The sequence below is a fragment of the Lethenteron reissneri genome, chromosome 60 (genome assembly GCF_015708825.2).
Source record: "Lethenteron reissneri isolate LAM-NWPU_2019-01 chromosome 60, ASM1570882v1, whole genome shotgun sequence".
In the NCBI taxonomy this organism is placed as follows: Eukaryota; Metazoa; Chordata; class Hyperoartia; order Petromyzontiformes; family Petromyzontidae; genus Lethenteron; species Lethenteron reissneri.
The window spans coordinates 1,735,421-1,760,276 of NC_083838.1; the positions used below are offsets into that span (position 1 = coordinate 1,735,421).

The window sequence follows — 24,856 nt, forward strand, 5'->3', positions numbered from 1 at the left end:
GACAGGATGCGGGGGGGGGGTGAGTGTGAGCGGGCGAGTGTGAGCGAGTGAGTGTGTATGTGCAGAATAGCAGTAGTGCAGCGGTTAGCACGCCACGCTACGAACCCGGCGATTCCGAGTTCGATTCCCGCTCACGGCCAACATCAGTGAACGATTATCTGAACCGGTCCTAGGCCTCCCTTAGGTCGTCTCATCCTCAAATGAGTACCCGTTGCCATGTGTAAACATCGCCACTGGGGAGACAAAGGCGGCCGGGCGTGGTGCTGGCCACCCACCCCCTCGTGTGCCGTTCCGGCCTTCATTGATGCTCGCTAACAGCACTTGCCCCGACAGTCTGTGACAGGCGACACGGGGGAGTTGTGCGTACTACTCTCTCCCTCCCGCTGCTCCAAACGGGTTTCCTCGCATAGTTAAAATGAACCACGCAACGTAACCGCTATCAACCAAAACATCCCAAAGCCGTTGCATACTACTCAAATCAGATTACAAACAGCGACAAAATCACAGCCCCGACCTAATGCAGGACCCTCCCTCTGTGACACTCTGGGTAAACATGCGTACTGATGATAAAAATAAACATCTGTGTCGATGTTTATCTGGGGCAACCCCCCCCCCCCCCCGCGCCCCCCAGCCTTCGTAGCTCATCATTGACATCACGGGGGTCTCTGTGAGATGGATCACAGGGTCTCGTCCTCATCAGCGCCACCATCGTCATCTTCCAGCAAAAACTCCTGGATCTGTGCCTTAAGGAGACGCCTGGAAAACAGCACCCATCACCAGCAACCACCACCACCACCACCATTATCATCACCGCCACCATCACCGCCACCATCACCGCCATCATAACCGCCACCGCTATCACCACCATAACCAACACAGACAGACTCCACAGACAGACGCGTACCCACAACCGCCCTTCGCTAGGCCAGTAGACGCTAGCGCCCCTTCATCGTTCTCACTACTCGGTGGCGGTGATGTCACCACGGTGATTGTGTCGTGCTAGGTGCACTTTAAGGCCATTGAAGTGTCGGAAGGCTCGCTGATGGGAGGTCACGGAACAGACCTCGGTGCCATGGGTTGACTGAGATGACTGGTATATGCACCACCTGTGCCCCCTACTGTACCAACTTGCTGTGTTTTGGCCACCCGGCGCTCTGCTCGTTGTTGTGAGCGTCGCTCCTCTGCCCTCCGTTGTCACTGGAGGTGGCTAAAACAAGGGGCACAGGTGGTGCATCGGCCACTCATATCAGTCGACTCGTGGCACCTGGGTCTGTCCCGTAACCTGCCAGCGGGCGTTTGACACTTCACGTGGCCTTAACGTGCACGTAGCCTGGCACAAGCGCCGTGGTGACGTCACCGCCACTTCGTGGCGAATGGCGGTTGTTGTTGGGGGGTGGTGGCATACTTGTTAGCGCGCTGCGCTGCGAACCTAGAACCTAGTGACCCGAGTTCGGTTTCTGCTCACGGTCAACACCAGTGAAGAATATCTAAACCGGTCTTGGGCCTCCCCTAGGTCGACTCAGCTTCAAAGGCGTACCCGGTGCGGTGTGTAAACATCGCAACGAGGGAGACAAAGGCGGCCGGGCGTGGTGCGAGCCACCCACGCCCCCGTGTGCAGTGTCGGCTTTTACTAACAGCACTTGAATTTCGATTTAAAGCTTTCGTGACCGCGGGATTCATCTTCTTGGTTCTTTCAGTAAAGTCACGTAGAAGGGAAAAAAGAAAATAAATGTAATTATTTATGTCAAATTTGTATTATTTTATTATTTCCCTTCTACGTGACTTTACCGAAAGAACCCAGAAGATAACAGCACTTGCCCTAACATTCTGTGTTAAAGGCGACACGGGGGATCTTTGTCTTCTGTGATATCCGCTTCCACGGGACGTTCTCTACCGCGCGGGGGGAGGGGGAGAGTGCCGCTCTGCTCATCGAGGAACCCCAAACGGACTCTTGTTCGCGCGACGCCGACAGTGCCAAGCGCGAGTCTACGGTGGCGTTCGTCATCGCTGGGACGGTGTGCGCACCGTCACCGCCACCCCCCCCCCCCCTCACCTCTTCTCTCGCTGCTCCGCTTCAGCCAAAACGAACGGCGGCAGGAGCTTCGCCTCGTCCTGCTCACGCCCAGCACAGGGACAACGATGGGGACGGTGGGAAAACTCATTTCTTTAAAACTGCTCTTCGTGTTTAGAGTTTGCCGTCCTTCCAACGCACCTCCGATTAGCACGTTTGGCTACGTACGGTGGTGCGTATGAAGTTCTACGTACGTACGTACGTGAGGACGATGACCGGGACGCTAGCATCTACTGGCCTAGCAGAGGGTGGTGGGTGTTGTGGGTACGCGTCTGTCTGTTTGTGGAGTCTCTGTTGCGTGTGTGTGTGTTGGTGCAGTTGTGAGTGTGGCTGTCTGTGTGTGGGTGGGGAGTGGTGGTGCAGCGGTTAGCGCGCTGCGCTACAAACCCGGCGACCCGAGTTCGATTCCCGCCCGCGGCCACCAACACCACCAGTATCTGAACCGGTCCTGGGCCTCCCTTAGGTTGACTCGGCCTCAAAATGTAGTACCTAGTGCAGTGTGTAAACATCGCCAGTAGGGAGACAAAAGCAGCCAGGCGTGGTGCTGGCCATCCACCCCCTTCATCGGTGATGCTCGCTAACAGCACTTGCCCCAATAGTCTGTTCAGGCTACATGGGTGGTCTTTGTCTCTGTGTATTCCCAACTCACCATGTCGTTCACAGTCAGCCGACACCCATAACACAGAGCTTGTGTGAGAGACTCCCTGCAGAACACGACACACACACACACACTACCAGTTAATTGTGAAACTCAAACGGAGGTTGCTGTGGTCAATATTAAGATTCACGATTTATGTTTGGGTTAGGCCACTCCGTAATGATTTGATCAAATTTGTGTTGTGATGACCCCTCCACCACCTGCCACACAAACTCCACTCACTCACCACACAACAGGTGGGAGAACACACAAACTCCACCTCACTAAACAGAACAGGGGGACAACACACAAACTCCACTCACTCACCACAGAACAGGGAGTGAACACGCAAACTCCACTCTCACTTTGCAGGACAGGGGGACAACACACAAACTCCACTCACTCACCACAGAACAGGGAGTGAACACGCAAACTCCACTCTCACTTTGCAGGACAGGGGGACAACACACAAACTCCACTCACTCACCACAGAACAGGGAGTGAACACGCAAACTCCACTCTCACTTTGCTGGACAGGGGGAGAACACACAAACTCCACTTCACTCACCACAGAACAGGGAGAGATCACACAAACTCCACACATTCTTGCTCTGCAGAACAGGCGGAGAGAAAACATAGAAATTCAACACGCAGAAACGCGCCCCAGCCGGGAATCGAACCCAGGCCCCTCTCCTCTCCGCGGGGCCACAATCGACTCCACTGCGACCCCCACCCCCCCACGGACGAGTCGTCGAGGATTGCACGAACCGTTGTAACCTCGAAATCCTTACCCGTTAACGCAACGGTCCGCTCCGCTGTCACGGCAACAAGCCCCCTGCCCGGAGCTGCACTGGGCCGCATCATCGCACGGCGGGGGGGGGTCGGCGCGGTGTTTGCCCGACAGCTTCTCCGACAGGAGGGCTGCTTGCAAAGCCGAAGCCGGCACTGAAATACAGAGGGGGGGGGGTTGATAATGGCCGTGTCAGATACACACAGTCGTGGTGGTGGTGGTTGTGGTGGTGGTCGTGGTGGTGGTGGTGGTAGTGGTCGTGGTCGTGGTCGTGGTGGTGGTGGTCGTGGTGGTGGTGGTGGTAGTAGTGGTCGTGGTGGTGGTAGTGGTGGTCATGGTGGTGGTGGTGGTGGTCGTGGTGGTCGTGGTATTGCTGGCACCTCGCGGCCAGAAGGGGCCTTGGTTCAACTCCCGACACGGGCGCCTGTCTGTGTCTGCGTGTGGACTTGGTGTGTTTTCTCTCTCTCCTGCCCCTGTTCTGCATGGGTTACCTCCGGATTTTCCCCCTCCCATAGTCACGAACAAAGACAAAGATCCCCTCCCCTCTCTCCCTGTTTAGCTTTCACAGACTATTGTGGCAAGTGCTTTATTTAAAGGCCAGCATGGCCTCACACACACGCGCAGTGTAACCGCTATCGGCCCAAACATCAAGCCGATGTTGAATTCATTTCCTCTGGGTCCTCCGTTTTTCCCTCCACGTTTAGAATAAACATCACACGTTCTAGAGTATTTGGCTGCTGTCAATTTCCACGTGATGATGATGATGAGGAGCCACTTTAGTTGAGCTGTCATTTTGTGACAGCCGGTACACTTCTGACAGTTCTAGATTTGAAGCTTTCGTGACTGCAAGGATTCATACTCTTAGGTTTTTTTTAGGTAAAGTCACGTAGGTAAAAAGACTCGTGTTGCCTCCGAAATGTCGTGATTTATTATTTTATTTCTATTATTACTTCGATTAATTTTATTTTTACCTACGTGACTTTACCGAAAAAAAACCTAAGAAGTACGCTTCTGACAGCTACAGTGGGGCTCTTACCTGGCAAAATACTAAAATAGTTGAAATTTTTATTTAAAGCTTTCGTGACTGCGGGGATTAATATTCTTGCTTCTTTCGGTAAAGTCACGTAGAAGGGAAATAATAAAATAATAAAAATATTAAACAATAAAATTCTCACGACGTTTCGACTGCAACACAAGCAATCATCATCAGGTGTGAAATCCACAGCAAGAAAATTAAAACAAAAATTTGAAAAAAGTGGCTTTTCTTAAATTTTTCCTGTTGTGGATTTCACACATGATGATGATTGCTTGTGTTGCAGTCGAAACATCGTGAGAATTTTATTTTTTTATATTTTTTAAATTTTATTATTTCCCTTCAAGGTGACTTTACCGAAAGAACCAAGAATATAAAATAAGTTTAGTTTAATAGTTTTGTTGCTATCGAGACTCGGCAGCGAGGCCTCGTTCCTGAGCGAAGGACGTCCGTTCACCTGCGTCCGTGTCGAGGAAGGCCGAGCACAGAGCGCACTTCTCCGCCGCCCGAGACGCGTCGTCCGTTCCGATCTTCTCCCCGGTTCTGCAGCAGAGGTCGTAAACGGGTTTTGATTCCTATCAGCTGATCGTCCAACTGGCCGATTGATCAGCTGATCGTTCAACTCAACTGGCTGACTGACCGACCAAATGCACTACCGCTCCACACAAACACACACTCCGAGTGACCCACACCGACACACACACACACACACGTGTGGGCGAACAGCCTGCGTGTGCATCTCGCCTGTAGATGGTGGAGACGGTTGATGGGAATTCCGCCTGAAGTTCCGTCACAAACGCCTCCGTCAAGCTCGTGATGCTCGCCTGACTGCCGGCCTGCGGGCCACAGCACGCGCACACAAAGGTCCCCCGTATAGCCTTGACAGGCTGTTGGGGCAAGTGCCGAGTAGCACCTGCGAAGGCCGGCACGGCACACGAAGCCAGCGCACACACACGTGCGTACCCGTGCGTATGTGCGTGCGATAGTGCAGCGGTTAGCGCTACGCTACGCTGCGCTACGAACCCGGCGACACGGGTTCGATTCCCGCTCACGGCCAACACCAGTGACGATTATCTGAACCGGTCCTGGGCCTCCCCTAGGTCGACTCAGCCTCAAATGAGTACCCGGTGTGGTGTGGTGTGTAAACATCGCCGCTAGGGAGACAAAGGCGGTCGGGCGTGGTGCTGGCCACCCACCCCCTCGTGTGCCGTTCTGGCCTTCGTAGGTGCTCGCTAACAGCACTTGCCCCTGCAGTCTGTTAAGGCTACACGGGGGATCTTTGTCTTGTACCTGTCTATGGATGTGAATAAGTCATGAAATATTGTATGTTCTGTATTATCATTGTATGCGCGTGCGTGTAAATATAGAGTTATTATGGGGAGTGGTGGCGCAGTGGTTAGCGCACTGCTCGACAAACCCAGACATCCAGAGTCGTCTCCTGGTCACGGCTAACATCAGTGGCAATTGCTGAGCCTCCCCTAGGTCGACTCGGTGTGTAATCGTACATCAGTAATCGAGAGACAAGGGCGGTCGATCGTGTACTACATGCATCGTGTGTCGTGCCGGCCTTAATAGGTGCTCGCTAACAACAGCACTTGCCCCTACAGTCTGTTAAGGCTACACGGGGGATCTTCGTTACGTGCGTGCGTACCCGCGTGCCGAGTGCGGGCCTCCACGCGGTGCGCACGCCGAACGCGTGGACGTACAGCGCCACCTCCTTGGCCGAGAGCTCCCGCATGGGACGCAGGAAGAGCACGTCGCCAAAACGGTCGTCGCAGAAACCCTGGGGGCGGCACGCCGTGGGATGACACGGTGACACGGTGACACGAGGGCACGGCGACACGAGGGCACGGCGACACGGTGACACGGTGACACGAGGGCACGGCGACATGAGGGCACGGCGACACGGTGACACGGTGACACGGAGACACGAGGGCACGGTGACACGAGGGCACGGTGACACGGTGACACGGTGACACGGAGACACGGAGACACGGTGACACGGTGACACGAGGGCACGGTGACACGTGTCACTCTGGGGCAGCGGTAATGGCAACATCGTCACGAGGGAGACAAAGGCGGTCGGACGCGTTGCCGGCCACCCACCCCTTCGCCATACGGGGGGTGAGAGTCTTTATCGTCATTAGCCGCCTTGCGTACACACGCGTGTGTGTGTGTGTGCATGCGTCACCGTTTCGATAACGCAGTGTCCCCGCGTGTGTACGCGTGTGCGTTGCGTGTGTACACGTGTGCGTTGCGTGTGTACACGTGTGTGTTGCGTGTGTTGTGTGTTCACGTGTGTTGCGTGTGTTGTGTGTTCACGTGTGTTGCGTGTATACGTGTGTTCACGTGTGTTGCGTGTACACGTGTGTTCACGTGTGTGCGTACCGTGTCCTGCGCGAGGCCGGCGCCGCGCCCCAGTGCGAGTGCCGCGAGGATCCTGACGGCCACGCGGGTGCACGACTCCCCCAGCATCGCCTTGGCGTAGCCACGGCGGCGGCACAACCACACCAGCAAGCGCAGACTACACACACACACGGTGACGCACGGTGACACACACAGACACACTCAGCAACACGCGCAGACCACACACAGACACACGGTGACACGCGCAGACTACACACAGACACACAGACACACGGTGACACACACTCAGCAACACGCGCAGCGGCACTCGGCGACACGCGCAGACTACACACCGACACACGGTGACACGCGCAGACTACACACAGACACACACGGCGGCACTCAGCAAAACGCGCAGACTACACACAGCCACACACGGCGGCACTCAGCAACACCCAGACACACACACACATACACACACACACTCAGCAACACGCGCAGACTACACACCGCTCACCGGAGCGAGAAGAGGAGATCCTCCCTGGCCGTGAGCGTCCGCGTCGCCCGGAACATCCCACACAGCGACTCCGTCTCCTCCACACTCGCCCCCACGCCCTGCCCGTCAGCTCCCAGCCCAGCTCCCAGCCCATCAGCTTCCTGACCAGCTCCCAGCCCGTCAGCTTTCTGATCAACATCCTGCCCAGCTCCCAGCCCATCACCCTGCCCGTCAGCTTCCAGCCCAGCTCCCAGCCCAGCACCCTGCCCAAATCTCTGTCTGCCACTTTCCATTGCACTGCATTCTCCACTGCTTCCCAAACGCAACGCCTGCACGCACGCACACACAAAGACAAAGATCCCCCCCGCCCCCGTGTAGGCTTAACAGACTGCTGGGGACAAGTGCTGTTAGCGAGCGCTCCTGAAGGTCGGCACTGGGCAGAGGTCGCAAACGGGTTTTGATTCCTTACCCGTACCCGGCCACACCAGGGTCGCAAACGGGTATCTGGTACCCGGTTGCGACCTCTGGGATGAAGCCATGTTGCAGGCGCGGGTGGGTTGATTCTAGGAACTTGAATTGTGAGAAGAGACAAGACGTTGGGAAATGAGAGACAAACGGTTACTCACCAGTGACTCACGGCCTACCCGTACCCGGCCGCACCAGGGTCGCAAACGGGTACCCGTACCTGGTCGGGTACGGGTAGCCGGGTATCGGGTCGGGTACGGGTATCGGGTACCCGGTTGCGACCTCTGGCACTGGGGCACACGAGGGGGTGGGTGGCCAGCGCCACTCCCGGCCGCCTTTGCGCGTCTGCGTGCACGACACACAAGGACAAAGATCGTCCGTACGGCCTTAAAAGACTGTTGCCGACCCAGTCAACCGGGTTCGATTCCCGCTCGCGGCCAACGCCAGTGACGAATCGGAGCCCGTCCTGGTTCTCCTATAGGTCGACTCAGCCTAAAATGAGTACCCGGTGCGGTGTGTAAACATCGCCACTGGGGAGACAAAATGGGGGGGTCCGGGCGCGGTTCTGGGAACCTACCCCCCTCGTGTGCCGTGCCGGCCTTCATAGGTGCTGACTCTCGCTAAAGGACTTAAACTAAACTGTCTTTATTTGACCAGGGAAGGCCCCACTGAGCTACGTAGCTTTTTTTGCAGAAGCGACCCGAATATCACAAATGATATCTGAACGAAGTGGCTTATCGTCTTATTGTCACGTGCAAATTTATGTTGTTTCTAAATGTGGAGGTGAAAAACCAGAGGACCTGGAGAAAAATTCACGGGACCACGGACGAGAGAGACAAGCAAACTCTATGATACAGCGGGTGTCAGGGTGGGGGTCAACCCACGACCTCCTGTACACCAGGCGAGGGAGTTAACATCTCATAGCCACCGTGATGATGATGAGAGAGAGAGACACGCAAACTCCAAATATACAGCAGCAGGCGTCGTCAACATCTCCTAGCCACTGTAGTGTCAGGGTCTTCGATCGAACCCACGACCGCCTGCGTACCAGACGAGGTAGTCAACATCTAGCCACCGAGGCGCTCCTTAACGTCGTGGTGGGGATCGAACCCACGACCTCCTGCACACAGCACCTGCCCCGACAGCCTGCTAAAGGCTCCACGGGGGGATCTCTGTCGACGCCGCCGCACCTGTTCTAGGGGCACGATGTAGTAGGGGAAGCCGCTCTGCTTGAAGATCTCCTCGATCCGTGCGTTTGCCGCGACGCGCTCCTCCACAGTCTCCCCACACGCGGCTCCCTCTGCACACAGACAAAGACAAAGTTCCCCCGCGTAGCCTTTAACAGACTGTCGGGGCAAGTGCTGTAAAGCGAGAAGCGCCTATGAAGGCTGGCACTGTCGCACACGAGGGGGTGGGTTGCCAGCACCACGCCCGGCCGCCTTTGTCTCCCCAGTGGGGAGGTACGCACGCACACAGGTACGCACACGTACAAAGACAAAGATCCCCCATATAGCCTTAACAGACTGTAGGGGCAAGTGCTGTTAGCGAGCACCTATAAAGGGCGGCACGGCACACGAGGGGGTGGGTGGCCAACACCACGCCCGGCCGCCTTTGTCTCCCTAGCTGCGATGTTTACACACCGCACCAGCTACTCATTTGAGGCTGAGTCGACCTAGGGGAGGCCCAGGACCGGTTCAGATAATCGTCACTGGCGGTGTTTGCCGTGAGCGGGACACACACACACACGTACACACACATGCACAAATATAAAGATCCCCCGTATAGCCTTAAAAGACTGTAGGGGCAAGTGCTGTTAGCGAGTACCTATGAGGGCCGGCACGGCACACGAGGGGGTGGGTGGCCAGCACCACGCCCGACCGCCTTTGTCTCCCCAGTGGAGATGTTTACACAACGCCGCACATGCACATAACACCCATTAATTGGCTGAAAACACCTTAATATATAGGGGACCGCAAAGCTTAGGCAACCGTTGGCGATGGCTCACTGCCCGACCGCCTTCTACCATGTCTGTGGTTCGTCAGCGATCGTGAGGGCAATTTGCATGGGCGACGCTATACACAAGTCGGCATTATAACAGCCGCCATTCTCCGCCAAGTGCCAGGCTAGGTGCACCTTCAGGCCACGTGAAGTGTCGAAGGCTCGCTGGCAGGAGGTCACGGGACAGACCCAGCAGGTGCCATGGGTTGACCGACCGAGATGACTGACAGATGCACCATCAGCTGTACCCCCTACTGTGCCAACTCGCTTAATTTTAATCCGCCGGCGATCCGCTCGTTGTTGTGAGCGTCGCTCCTCCGCCCTCCGTTGTTGTTGGAGGGCGACTGCCTCTAACTGCCCAGCAGCAGCAGCAGCAGCAGCGTCCTTCACGAGCCTCCTCATCCGCAGACACCGCCGGTACCGGTCATCGGCAAGTCCACTCAGCTCTACATCCTCCCATACCGTGTCAGCTCCGTCTCCTATGCAGCCCGTTGAACGCACGCGCTCGCACTCGCTACGTACCGTCCACGTGCACCAGTCCAGGAATGAACTTGAGCCGCTTGTGAGACTCGCGACTCAGACCCTGCAAGACACACAGGACGGGGGAAGTCGCCAACCCGCGCCCCGGGGTCACATCGCTGGGCTCCACTCGCCTCCGGCCGGTCGTGCAGTGCAAGCTCCGAGTGTGTGGGGGGCAAAGTGGGGCTACTCCGAGCCCTTCCGTGGATGTCGAGCGAGCGATGGAAGAACGTTTATACTTTAGTTGTTTACGTGGTGGTTTAGTTACTGCAGCTACATACTATTAACACTCCCTCCCTTTATTAATGCTACCCCTATCCCCTCCCTTTGATGCTGCTAATCCTGCATAATGCACGGGCATAATGACTTTAAACCCCTCGCCAAACCTCCTACGCATTTCACAAGTAGTACTAATCGCATATCTGCATTTCCCATAAATATGATAAATCCCTCTTGATATGCAAATTATTTTGTCAAGGCTCTCTTCGCCCCTCCATCCCAGCTTAAATAGTCGCTCCAAGCCTGGGGCTTGTCATTCAGACTCTGTCTCGACAGACCTGTTCTCCACCTGAGGACGGCTACTTGCGTTGTGGCCGAAACGTCGTGAGAATTATTTTATTATGTTTAAATTTTTATTATTTTATTATTTCCCTTCTACGTGACTTTACCGAAAGAACCAAGAAGATGGAAGGACACGCGACACGATGCCCTAGACGGCAGCGCCGCACACGGTCGCGCGTGAACGGTGCGGCGCGCGTCTGCGTGTTTGGGGAGCGGTGGCGCCGCGGTTAGCGCTACGCTGCGCTACGAACCCGACGACCCGAGTTCGGCTCCCGCTCACGGCCACCAACACCGGTGACGATTATCTGCACCGGTCCTGGGCCTCCCCTAGGTCGACTCAGCCTCAAATTGGGGAGACAAAGGCGGCCGGGCGTGACGATGCCGGCCACCCACCCCCTCGTGTGCCGTGCCGGCCTCCGGAGGTGGTGCTGCTACTCGCCAACAGCACTGCTGTTGCTGCTGTGTCCTCCCAATCGAGTGATTTTGCAGGAAATTAATTCAACATCGGCGATGATGTTTGGGCCGATAGCCATTACACTGTGCGTGTGCATGTGTGCGTGTGCGTGTGTGTGTGCGTGTGTGCGCCGTGTCGGCCTTCAATGGTGCTACTCGCTAACGGCACTTGCCCCAACAGTGCAGTGAGGCTATACGGGCGGCGGTGTTTGTGTGCGCGTCGTACCAGCTGCACTTGAGCGAGCAGAGTGCATGACGACGCTCCTCCTGAAACGGCCACCAACACCTGATGGAAGACAAAGACGCCACCCCCCCCCAGGTAGCCTTTAACAGACTGCTCGTGGCAAGGGCCGATAAGCGAGCGGCACGGCGAGCATCGGAGGGGGTGGTGGGGTCAACACCAGAGGTCGCAACCGGGTACCCGATACCCGTACCCTACCCGATACCCGGCTACCCGGCCGGGTACGGGTAGGCCGTGAGTCACTGGTGAGTAACCGTTTGTCACTCATTTCGGGTAGGGAACGGGTACCTGTACACGGCCAGGTACGGGTAAGGAATCAAAACCCGTTTGCGACCTCTGGTCAGCACCACGCCCGGCCACTTGGCAGGAACCCGGAGAGGAAGCCCCTTGCATACGAGGAACATTCTGAGTCAACGCGCCGGCCGTACTGCGTCGCAGGGTGTGTGCGGAGTCACCTTCTCCCCGGGCTCGATGACTTTGCGCTTTCCCAGGACGGCGCGGAACTTGTGCACAAAATACTCGCGGAAGCATTCCCTGCACACGCGCAGACACGCGGCACACGCGCAGACACAGCACACGCGCAGACACAGCACACGCGCAGACACGCGGCACACACGCAGACACAGCACACACAGCACACACGCAGACACAGCACACACGCAGACACAGCACACACGCAGACGCGCAGACACAGCACACACGCAGACACAGCACACACGCAGACACAGCACACACGCAGACACAGCACACACACAGACACAGCACACACACACGCGCAGACACAGCAACACGCAGACACAGCACACACGCAGACGCGCAGACACAGCACACACGCAGACACAGCACACACGCACACAGCACACACGCAGACACAGCACAGACACAGCACAGACACAGCACACACACACGCGCAGACACAGCACACGCGCAGACACAGCACACGCGCAGACACAGCACACACGCAGACACAGCACAGACACAGCACACACACGCGCAGACACAGCACACGCGCAGACAGCACACGCGCAGACACAGCACACAAGCAGACACAGCACACACGCAGACACACGCACAAACGTGGCACGCACACGGCACGCATGGACACACGCGCATGCACACACGGACACACAGAGCACACACGGAAAGAGACACATGGACACACGCTCACTCAGATACACAGACACGCACACACAGACAGAGACGTACACAGCGCACACACACACACGGCACACACGAGGACACAGAGTTAGAGGGACACACAGAGATGCTGAGAGACACATAGACACACAGACAGTACAGATGCACACACAGACAAACACAGACAGATGGCGAGACACAGAAGATGGTTACTATATATGGTCAGGAATACACAAAGACTACGGGGGAGAGAGACACGCAAACTCCAAATATACAGCAGCAGGTGTCAGGGTCGGGATTGAACCCACGACCTCCTGTATACCAAGCGATATAGTTAACATCTCCTAGCCACCGTGATGATGATGATGAGAGAGAGACACGCAAACTTCAAATATACAGCAGCAGGCGTCAGAGTCGGGATCGAAACCACGACCTCCTGTGTACCAGGCGAGGTAGTCAACATCTCCTAGCCACTGTGATGATGATGATGAGAGAGACGCACAAACTCCAAATATACAGCAGGAGTCGGGGTCGGGATCGAAACCACGACCCTCCTGTGTACCAGGCGAGGTAGTTAACATCTCCTGGCCACCGTGGAGGAGAGGAGAGCACACGAATTACACGCAGAATAACACGCGGGTTGTGAATCAAACCCAGGCCCCTCTAGCTGTGCGGTGCGCGAGCGTCGCCACCGTGCTGCCCCGTCACCCTGCCGCCCACAACTTCGGATCAAAGCAGTCCGCCGACGGTCAGGTCGTGTAGAGGTCAGGGGAGGTCGCGACCTGCAGAAGGGGTCGTTGACCCGGATCAGCATGGACGCCCTGCGCTCCTTACACTTCATGCAGACGGTGCCCATACTGCGGAGAGGGGGCGGGGGAGGGGGCGAGGTGTGAACAGAGCCATCAGCACAACAACAACAACCGCCATTCGCCACTAAGTGGCGGTGATGTCACCACGACGCTTGTACCAGACCAAGTGCACCTTGAGGCCACGTGAAGTGTCGAACGCCCGCTGGCAGGAGGTCACGGGGCAGACCCAGCAGGTGCCACGGGTCGACTGGCTGAGATGACTAAGATGACTGGCTGATGCACCACCTGTGCCCCCTACTGTACCAACTTGCTGTGCTTTAGCCACCCGGCGCTCCGCTCGTTGTTGTGAGCGTCGCTCCTCCCCCCTCCGTTGTTGTTGTAGGGCGACTGCCTCCAACTACCCAGTAGCGTCCTTCACGAGCCTCCTCCACAGAGGCCAATCTTGACACCGCTGGTACCAGTCATCGGCAAGTCCACTCAGCTCCACGTCCTCCTGTACCACATCACTCCATCTCCTCTCCAGCCCGTGCCGCGCCCGTTTAGCCCCCTCAATCCGGCCGAACAAAAGCTGTTTAGGCATGCGGTGGCTGGGCATGCGGGCTACATGACCCAGCCAACGCAGCCTTGCCTGCCAGACACAGCCTCACACACAGAGACACACACACGGACACAGACACACAGCCTCACACACAGAGACACACGCGGACAGACAAACCTTGGCTTCCCAACGCGCGGCGGATCCACATCCTTGTCATCTTCATTCGCCTGGCACATGGCAACTTCTCCTGGCGGCCTGTGAATGAGAACACCGATACAGCCGGAGGAATCCGATGAGCGATAAAGCTCTTCTTGTTCAACAGACGTCCGGCTGATTATCCGGCGATCAGCGTCCCATAGGGGTCGTCGTCCATAAATGACGTCACGCGATTTTGGACGATTTTTGACCCCCCCCCCCTCGTCACACGGCGTCACAAAAAGTCAGACCCCTGCCCCCCCCCAAAAAAAATAAACATGCTTCAAATCGCTTTAAACTATTGTCATTAGTGCGTATTTAATGTGGCGCTGCACTCTGATGTTGTAGAAAACATTTATTACAAAGTCTATTTAATTAAGTAGAACGTGTTGTCTATATTTATTTAAAGTTGCGCATTTTGATGTGACGTCACATTTCTCAAACACCCCCCCCCCCCCCCTCGTTACACATCGTCACAAATGTCTGACACCGCCCCCCTCCTAGGTGCGTGACGTCATTTATGGACGGCTCCATATCCCCATCGCCATGCACCTGAAAAAATAAATGACTCATTATTCTTTTCCTATTTGGAGATAATCAGAATATTTAAAGTGGAGGAATCCGATGATCTATCAAGCGGCCTGGGAGGTAATCGTTGTCCGTCTTGGATGGACAGGCAAAGACAAAGATCCCCCGTGTAGCCTCGACCGACTGCTGGGGCAAGAGCTGTATTGTCGGAATCAGAATCGGAAGTATTTATACTGCGGGAGAAATCCGATGAGCTATGAAGCTCTTCACACACAGATGTCCAGTCGGGACCACGGGGGGTTAAGAACGTCGCAACAGCAAACACAGCGACACGGGAGGAGTGCAAAGTAGAAGATCAACAAACCACCCCAGACACGAACAAAATGCAAACACTAATTCTAGATTTGAAGCTTTCGTGACTGCAAGGATTCATACTCTTATGTTTTTTCGGTTAAGTCACGTAGGTAAAAAATGAAATTAAAATTAATAAAAATAAAATAATAATTCTTATTGGTTCTTTCGGTAAAGTCACGTAGAAGGGAAATAATAAAAATAAAACATAATAAAATAATTCTCACGACGTTTCGGCCACAACGCAAGCAGCCGTCCTCAGGTGAAGACCAGGTCTGTCGAGGCGCCTTATTTTTATTATTTTATTACTTCCCTTCTACGCGACTTTACCGAAAAACCAAGAAGATGAATCCCTGCAGTCACGAAAGCTTTAAATCGAAAAATAATTATTTTCATTAAATTTAATTTTTTACCTACGTGACTTTACAGATTCATATTCTTAGGTTTTTTCGGTAAAGTCACGTAGGTGAAAAATGAAAATTAATAAAAGTCAAATAAAAATCACGACGTTTCGGAGGCAACACAAGCTTCCGTCTTCAGGTGGAACCGTCACAGCACGATAGCTGTATCTAGTGAGAAATTCTGTTTTCTTGGTATTTATCTCACTTGATACAGCTATCGTGCTGTGACGGTTCCACCTGAAGACGGAAGCTTGTGTTGCCTCCGGAAACGTGATTTTGATTTTATTTTAATTAATTTAAATTTTTTTCCTACGTGACTTTACCGAAAAAAAACTAAGAATACAAACCCTAACCCCCATCCTACCACCCACGCAAAGCCCACAGAGGTATTTACTTTTGAAAAGCGAATGATCGCTCACCAAAGTGGCACCATCATGTGGACATTCAAAGCGGCAAAATTATCTGAATCATCTCAACACGTGTTGCTAAATGTGGAGGGGAAACCCACGGGAAGAGAGAGATTCTAAATATACAGCAGCAGGCGTCAGGGTCGGGATCGAACCCACGACCTCCTGTATACCAGGCGAGGTAGTTAACATCTCATAGCCCCCGTGATGATGATGATGATGAGAGATGCGCAAACTCCAAATATACAGCAGCAGCAGGCGTCTGGATCGGGATCGAACCCACGAACCTCCTGCACACCAGGCGAGGTAGTTAACATCTCCTAGCCACCGTGATGATGATGATGAGAGAGACACGCAAACTCCAAATATACAGCAGCAGGCGTCAGGGTCTGGATCGAACCTCGAAACCCACGACCTCCTGCACACCAGGCGAGGAAGTCAACATCTCCTAGCCACCGTGGCGTCTCAAGAGACTGCTGGGGCAAGCGAGAACGAGTTGAAGGCAGGCCACAACACACTGCTATGCGAAGTGGTGTGTGGGTGTGCAGCAATAGCAGCAGCAGCAACCACGCCCGTCCGTCTTTGTCTCCCCGGCAGCGACTCTTACACGCGACCCGGACTCACCGACGGCGGCTTGGAAGTCGAACCAGGCCCGGGACCGGCTCGGCTGATCGCTCTCTCGAACGGGGCGGCGGGGGGGTCGGGGAGAGCGTGGAATCGAACTCGGGGTTCTCTTACCTCACCGGGAAAAGGAAATGTTTTAAAAAAAAATTAACCGGCGGCTGCTGGCTGAACCCGGGGGTCACCCCCGTAACCAATCACAAGTAAACTAAAGTTAGCTCAAAGTTTAATAATAAAAGGGGTCACGCGAATGATTGAGTCACCGCCACTTACACACACACGCGCACACGTGTGTTACTGTACGGGCCAGTGACGTCACGGGTTAAGGACACCGGCGGTGACGTCAGACTCTCGTTTTAATCAGCGTACATGACGTCACGCATATGTCCTGGGTGGGGAGGGGTCCACCAACCCCCCCCTCGAGATCTTAAGGAATGTGTATGACGTCACGAGCCCCATACAACGGAGATAAATGACGTCAGACGCCGTTGGCTGAAGCGGTCAAGGTGTGACGCCGCTGAAGCGGGCGCAATGACGTCATCGCAACAGTTTCGTACGCGTTGTATGACGTCATATTTTACAAAGGCCTGCGTGACATCATACACATGATTGAGTGGAACAAATGAAGCAGATAATGACGTCACCTTCCTTCCCGTCTTTGTCTCTCCACTTAAACAAATAAATAACTCCGTTTTTAAACTTAATTTGGAGTTTTCGTGACTGCAGGAATTAATTTAATTTATTATTTTATCTTTATACGTGACTTTACCGAAAGAACTAAATAATAACTCAGTTTTTCTTCTATTTAGACAAAATCTGAATATTTGCAGTGGAGAAATCCGATGATCTATGAAGCGCTTCTTTGTCTGTTCACATTCCATCAGCTCCAGAAACGGCCTGGGACAGGCAAAGACAAAGATCCCCCGTGTAGCCTCGACAGCCTCTTGGGGCAAGTGCTGTTAGCGAGCACCTATGAAGGCCGGCACGGTCAACACCACGCCCGGCCGCCTTTGTCTCCCCAGTGGCGATGTTTTAATCTACCGCACCGGGTACTCATTTGAGGCTGAGTCGACCTAGGGGAGGCCCAGGACCGGTATCAGATAATCGTCACCGGTGTTGGCCGTGAGCGGGAATCGCTCCCGAGTTTGTAGCGCAGCTTAAAGGGCCGTCCATAAATGACGTCACGCGATTTTTGACAATTTTTGACCCCCCCCTTTAATATGACGTCACAAAGCTCTGCCCCCCCTCTAATATGACGTCACAAAGCTTTGCCCCCCCCACCCAAAAAATAAAACATGCTTCAAATCGCTTTAAACTATTGTCATCGAAGTGCGTATTTAATGTGGCGCTGCACTCTGATGTTGTAGGAGAAAACATTTAAATTTCGATTTAAAGCTTTCGTGACTGCAGGGATCCATCTTCTTGGTTCTTTCGGTGAAGTCACGTAGAAGGGAAGCAAAAAAAAACATAATAAAATAAAATTATTCTCACGACGTTTCGGCCACAACGCAAGCAGCCGTCCTCAGGTGAAGAATGAGACATTTCCAAGCTAGGAGCTAATATATACGCTGCGTTGGAGGTGCAAGAGCGCCTTAACAAAAAGAATGTGCATATGAAGAGGAATTTAGCATATTCACCCACCTCCTACGCATTTCCCATGAATATGCTAAATTCCTCTTCATATGCACATTATTTTTGTTAAGGCGCTCTTGCACCTCCAACGCAGCGTATATATTAGCTCCTAGCTTGGAAATGTCTCATTCTTCACCTGAGGACGGCTGCTTGCGTTGTGGCCGAAACGTCGTGAGAATTATTTTATTTTATTATGTTTTTTTTATTGCTTCCCTTCTACGTGACTTCACCGAAAGAACCAAGTAGAGAAAACATTTATTAGAAAGTCTATTTAATTAAGTAGAACGTGTCGTCTATATTTATTTAAAATTACGAATTCTTGTGACGTCCCAATTGTCTGACCCCCCCCCCCCCCCCAGGTGCGTGACGTCATTTATGGACGGCCCCTAAGCACGCCCAGTGGGGCATACCCGAGCACAGCAAGAGGGGATCACAGCTGGTGGCATCGGCCAGTCATCTCAGTCGACTGATGCCACCTGGTTCTGTCCCGTGACCTCCTCTATCAGCGATGGCCTCAAAGTGCACCTAGCCTGGCACACGCCACCGTGGTTACGCCACCGGTCACTTAGTGGAGAATGGGGGCTGTTGTTGTTTGTTTGTTTGTAATGTTTAACCTTCATCTTCTTTTATTTTATTATTATTTAATATTATTATATTTTATAATTTTATTATATTATTTTATTATGTTTTATTTTTATTATTGTATTACTTCCCTTCTACGTGACTTTACCGTAAGAACCAAGCAGATGAATCCCTGCAGTCACGAAAGCTTTAAATCGAAATGTTTAACCTTCCCCCCCACCGCCCAACAAAATGAGAGACTCCCTTGAGAGATTGGCTTGCCGGGTTTTTAATTCAATTTAACGTTACAACGACGCAGTCAGTGGTACTTTTACAACAATCATATTTACAGGAACAAATCTGCGTCGAGGCCAAACACGGACCGTAGGGAAATTGCCCGGGTCGCTGAAACTGCAATGGTCCTCGCGAACCACTGAATAGCAATTTCAGGATTTGAAGCTTTCGTGACCGCAAGGATTCATATTCTTAGGTTTTTTCGGTAAAGTAATGTAGGAAAAAACATCAAATTAATAAAAAGTAAAATAAAATAAAAATCATGACGTTGTGTTGCCTCCGAAACGTCGTGATTTTTATTTTATTTTACTTTTTATTAATTTGATTTTTTTACCTACGTGACTTTACCGGAAAAAAACCTAAGAATAGCAATTTCACTCTGCGGTAAATTCCGCTTTACATTATACAGCAGCAGCAGCAGAGGATGTGAACGAACATGATAACAGCTCGCCGCCTTTCCAACGTGAAGGTCATAACCGTCTTTGATCGCACGTTACAGAACTTCCACCTAGTGGAAAAATACGCGGGGAAAAATAAAAACACATTGCTTGCGTGAGAGTCAGAAGAGCCACGATGATTTGTTTTACGATTCGGCTTCGAACGGAACGGAACCGATGCGGGTTTTACAAAATTAATTTTGGAGCTTTCGTGACTGCAGGAATTATTCTTTGGTTCTTTCGGTAAAGTCACGTATGAAGATAAAATAATAAATTAAATAATAGCATACTACGACGTTTCGATTGCAACACAAGCAATCGTCATCAGGTATAAAAGAAATAGCAACAAAAATCTCACCAGAAAACTATAGACAGACATATAAGCAGACAGACATCATAAAGATACACACAGAGAGAGAGAACACGTATTGGCACAAAGAGAGAGGTCGTCTTTGTGACGGGGCTTTAAATATAGAGAGGGGGCCCCGCCACAGAGACGACCTCTCTCTCTGTGTATCTTTATGATGTCTGTCTGCTTAGATGTCTGTCTAGAGTTTTCTGGTTAGATTTTTGTTGCTATATATTTATTTTATACCGGATGACGATTGCTTGTGTTGCAATCGAAACGTCGTAGTATGCTATTATTTAATTTATTATTTTATCTTTATACGTGACTTTACCGACAGAACCAAAGAAAAATTTTACAAAATTGTTACATACGGTGATCATGAAAACAAAGCTCGCTAAACGACAAAATAGATCCCGACCCAGCCAACCCCAGTATCGAATCGTCACAGCGCAGCGTAGTGGCAAGAATGGCCTGGGTTCGATTCCCCAATCTGATGCCCGTGTCGAGAGAGTTTGCGCGTGACATCTCGCACCCTCGTTCTGCGTGCGGGTTTTTTTTCTCTTCTCTCCCACGGATTAAAAAAAACCACCACCACAACTCGATGTGACTGCTGGAAACAAATGTAACCTGCATATGATTCTATTGGGGTCACACAGCAGCAGCAGGAGCATGATCATGACAGAGAGACGCTAACTCAAAATATACAGCAGGCGTCAGGGTTGGGACTGAACCCACGACCTCCTGCACACCAGGCGAGGTTGTGAACATCTCCTATTCACTGTGATGATCATGTGCGAGAGAGAGATGCTAACTCAAAATATACAGCAGGCGTCAGGGTTGGGACTGAACCCACGACCTCCTGCACACCAGGCGAGGTTGTGAACATCTCCTATTCACTGTGATGATCATGTGCGAGAGAGAGATGCTAACTCAAAATACACAGCAGGCGTCAGGGTTGGGATTGAACCCACAACCTCCTGTATACCAGGGGAGGTTGTCAACATCTCCTATTCACCGTGATGATGATGAGAGAGAGACACGCAAACTCCAAATACACAGCAGCAGGCGTCAGGGTTGGGACTGAACCCACGACCTCCTGTACACCAGGCGAGGTAGTCAACATCTCCTAGCCACCGCTGCGACAATTTGCGTATTTAGTAAAAAAAAAAGTGAAATAATACAAAAATAGAAACGACAACAACAACAATTATTGATCAACGCAACGATTCCCCAGTCCTGGCAGCCGCCGCCGCCGCCTCAGGCATTGCCAGCGGGCGGCAGTGGCCCCATGCGCTCGCTCACGAGGCGCTCGCTGAGCTCCCAGAGGTCCTGCGCCAGCTCCTCGCTCTGTGCGGCCGCGGACGGGAGGCAGCGGCAGCAGTTGTTGAAGTACATGCCGCTGGCGCCCTGCAGCTCCGGCGCCGTCGCGCAGTACACCGTCGTGGCCGCCGCCTGCTGCTGCTCGTCCGTGTGTGTGTGTGGGTGTGTGTGTGCGTGTGTGTGTGCGTGTGTGTGCGTGTGTGTGTGCGTGTGCGTGTGTGCGTGTGTGTGTGTGTGTGCGTGTGTGTGTGCGTGTGCGTGTGTGTGTGTGGGTGTGTGTGTGTGCGTGTGTGCGTGTGTGTGTGCGTGTGTGTGTGTGCGTGTGTGTGTGCGTGTGTGTGTGTGTGCGTGTGTGTGTGCGTGCGTGCGTGCGTAGTGTGGGGAGCGGTGACGTGGCGGTTAGCGCGCTGAGCTACGAACCCGGCGACCTGAGTTCGATTCCCGCTCACGGACAACATCGGTGGCGATTATCTGAATCGGCCGAGGGCCTCCTCTAGGTCGACTCAGCCTCAAATGAGTACCTGGTGCAGTGTGCAGTAAACAACGGCACTGGGGAGACAAAGGCGGCCGGGCGTGGTGCTGGCCACCCACCCCCTCGTGTGCCGTGGTCGGCCTTCATAGGTGCTCGCTAACAGCACTTGCCCCTACAGACTGTTCAGGCTACATGGGGGACCTTTGTCTTTTTTTGTGTGTGGAGACGCCCCGTTCCAGACAAGAGATCCCCCCCGTTTAATTGAACACGTGGTGGACATTCGCGACCAATGCTAGTCACAACAAAGGGGTTTTTTGTTGGGGTGAGGACACGTAAATATGAATGTTGTGCCGTTAAAGCCAGAATCACCACCACCACCACCCGACACGGCCGCTGAATAAAGGTTCGTCACGTAAACAAAAAAACGTGTCAATTGGTGGCTACTGCAGCACAGCCGATGTGCTGGAGCGTGAACCCACGGCGTTGACAACTCGAGCACCACGACGATCGCGTCGGCAATCTCACCCTGGTGTACAAATACTAACCACAGATGAACCGATAATTGTTTTGTTTACCCTTCTATCTGGCGACAAAACTGACACCTTTTTTACAAGGAGTCATGTTTGCATAGACCACAATACCTGCAGTCGTAATGCAAACAAAAAACACAACTCTGATAATGTATGCACTGTCCTTGAAGTTGATTGGTCCACACCCGAGACAGCTTTCCTTAGAGCCTAGTCTCACATGGTGTTGGACCAGATGACGCCAAAAGGCGCACAACTCAAAGACAACGCACCATCAGAATATGAGAGCTGGGGGTGAAGCATTTACACCATTGGAACCTCATTTGCCAGTAAAAAATATGATAATTGTTTTTTACCCTTTTATCTGGCGACAAAACTGACACCTTTTTTACAAGGAGTCATGTTTGCATAGACCACAATACCTGCAGTCGTAATGCAAACAAAAAACATAACTCTGATAATGTATGCACTGTCCTTGAAGTTGATTGGTCCACATCCGAGACAGCTTTCCTTAGAGCCTAGTCTCACATGGTGTTGGACCAGATGACGCCAAAAGGCGCACAACTCAAAGACAATGCACCATCAGAATATGAGAGCTGGGGTAAGCATTCACACCATTGGAACCTCCTTTGCCAGTAGCAAAACATGATAATTCTTTTTTTACCCTTTTATCTGGCAACAAAACTGACACCTTCCAATGGAACAGTTGAACCGTTTGGAGACAAAGCTCCCCCGCGCGGCGGCGAGCCTCACCGGGGACTTGGTGAACGGGCGGGCGAGCTGGAAGAGGAGGCGGTAGGCCCAGGAGTGGCGAGCGAGGCGCGTGGACACCATGTTGCCCGGGTGCACGGCGTGCGTGGCGACGCGCAGCGGCGCGAGGCGAGCGTGCAGCGCCAGCACCAGCAGCAGTGCGCACAGCTTGGAGCGGTTGTAGGCGAGCGCCGGCCAGTGGTCGGAGCGCGACGCCGGCGACAGGCGCGACAGATCCACGCGGAAGCCGGCGCCGTCCAGCTCGGGGAACCTGCGGGAACGCACGGAGCGACGGAGGGACGGACGGACGCATGGGCAGATGGACAGACGCATGGGCAGACGGACAGACGCATGGGCAGACGGACAGACGCATGCGCAGATGGACAGACGCATGGGCAGACGCATGGGCAGATGGACAGACGCATGGGCAGATGGACAGACGCATGGGCAGATGGACAGACGCATGCACAGATGCATGGGCAGATGGACAGACGCATGGACAGACGCATGGGCAGATGGACAGACGGACGGACAGACAGATAGACAGATATAAAGATGGGCAGATGAACAGACAGATAAATGACAAGACAGATAGAGAAATGGACAGATAGACAGAGGGACAGATGCATGGACGGATGGACAGGTGGATGGACAGACAGACGGATAGAAAGATGGGCAGATAGACAGATGAACAGACAGAGAATTGGACAGACAGATAGACAGAGGGACAGACGGATGGGCGGATGGACAGAAGGATAGAAAGATGGGCAGATGGACAGATGAACAGACAAAGAAATGGAGAGACAGATAGACAGAGGGACAGACGGACGGACAGGTGGACGGACAAACAGACGGACGGACGGACAGACAGACGGTGAGAAGGAATCGCAGTATCGCATCCACGCGGGAGAAATCCGATGAGCTATGAAGCTCTTCATCACCGATGTCCAACAGGGCAGGCGGCGCCTCCAATCGCGCTAACCGATACATTTCCACGGAGGGGTTAAAAGAACAAGAAAAACACCCGAAACTCCGCAAACTCGGAGGAGGGAACCGCCCGAAAACCTTCTCATCGACCGGCGGGCGCCAGCGTCACACCTGTGCGACTCGGACGAGACGAGCACGACCCGCGCCGGCGCCGAGCGCACCAGCGTCTCCTGGAGCAGGCGCAGCAGGTAGAAGTGGCCCAGGTAGTTCACCTGGAAGGTGGACTCCAGCAGGTCCTCCGTGAGGCTCCAGGGAGCGGCGAAGACGGCGGCGTTGCACACCAACACGTGCAGGGGCCTGGCACGGGGTGGGGGTCAGGGGTCAGGGGGCGGGGGTCAACGGCATCGTCACCTTGAATTTCGATGTAAAGCTTTCGTGAGTGCAGGGATTCATCTTCTTGGTTCTTTCGGTAGAGTCACGTGGAAGGGAAATCATAAAATAATAAATAATAAAACATAATAAAATACAAAAATAAAACATAATAAAATACAATTCTCAAACATAATAAAATACAATTGTGAGAATTGTATTTTATTTCGATGTAAAGCTTTCGTGACTGCAGGGATTCATCTTCTTGGTTCTTTCGGTAGAGTCATGTGGAAGGGAAATAATAAAATAATAAAACATGCTAAAATATTAAATTTCGATTTGAAGCTTTCGTGACTGCATGGATTCATCTTCTTGGTTCTTTCGGTAAAGTCACGTGGCCGGGTACGGAATCAAAACCCGTTTGCGACCTCTGAGGGAGGGTGCTCGCTGAGTAAACGTGAAAACGGAGCGGCCGCTTACAGGCGCCGGGAGATAAAGCTGTCGGCGCACTCGCGTACGCTGTGCAGCGACGCCAAGTCCAGCGGCAGCACGTCCACTTGAGCCTGGGGCTGGGGAGCAGACGGAGAGAGAGAGGGGACGGGCAGAGGGACGGGCAGAGAG

General features: G+C 53.1%; 2 protein-coding genes across 3 annotated transcripts in view; both read right to left on the reverse strand.

The window, feature by feature from the left end:
- Positions 1–36: 36 nt before the first annotated feature.
- Positions 37–16,930, reverse strand: LOC133357927 (cytoplasmic tRNA 2-thiolation protein 2-like). Its single transcript, XM_061576115.1, has 16 exons — positions 16,601–16,930; positions 14,272–14,349; positions 13,530–13,604; positions 12,066–12,144; positions 11,596–11,655; positions 10,359–10,419; positions 9,029–9,138; positions 7,395–7,702; positions 6,920–7,055; positions 6,183–6,314; positions 5,276–5,367; positions 4,989–5,074; positions 3,500–3,653; positions 2,721–2,775; positions 2,054–2,112; positions 37–756 (listed from the first exon to the last, which is right to left on the reverse strand). The coding sequence occupies exons 2-16, from the start codon at positions 14,328–14,330 to the stop codon at positions 678–680; spliced, it is 1,545 nt and encodes a 514-aa protein (XP_061432099.1). The 5' UTR covers positions 14,331–14,349; positions 16,601–16,930; the 3' UTR covers positions 37–677.
- A 1,733-nt stretch (positions 16,931–18,663) lies between these two features.
- The window catches only part of LOC133357944 (WW domain-containing oxidoreductase-like), a 12,828-nt gene continuing 6,635 nt past the window's right edge, over positions 18,664–24,856 (reverse strand). For both annotated transcript variants that reach the window (XM_061576147.1, XM_061576148.1), the window contains exons 6-9: positions 24,716–24,804; positions 24,038–24,223; positions 22,943–23,210; positions 18,664–21,328 (exon numbers count right to left, since the gene is read on the reverse strand). In XM_061576147.1, coding sequence (XP_061432131.1) covers positions 21,128–21,328; positions 22,943–23,210; positions 24,038–24,223; positions 24,716–24,804 — 744 coding nt within the window. In that variant the 3' untranslated portion in view covers positions 18,664–21,127. The remainder of the gene's footprint in view (positions 21,329–22,942; positions 23,211–24,037; positions 24,224–24,715; positions 24,805–24,856) is intronic.

Bases quoted from the DNA above. Each gene is read 5' to 3' on its own strand.
- LOC133357927 (XM_061576115.1), bottom strand. From the start codon at position 14,330: ATGTGCCAGGCGAATGAAGATGACAAGGATGTGGATCCGCCGCGCGTT. The intron at 6,315-6,919 runs GTACGCACACAC...TGCCGCCCCCAG, and splicing joins CCGGCCTCGCGCAGGACACG to GGTTTCTGCGACGACCGTTT. The intron at 5,075-5,275 runs GCGAGATGCACA...CCTCTGCTGCAG, and splicing joins ACCGTCTCCACCATCTACAG to AACCGGGGAGAAGATCGGAA.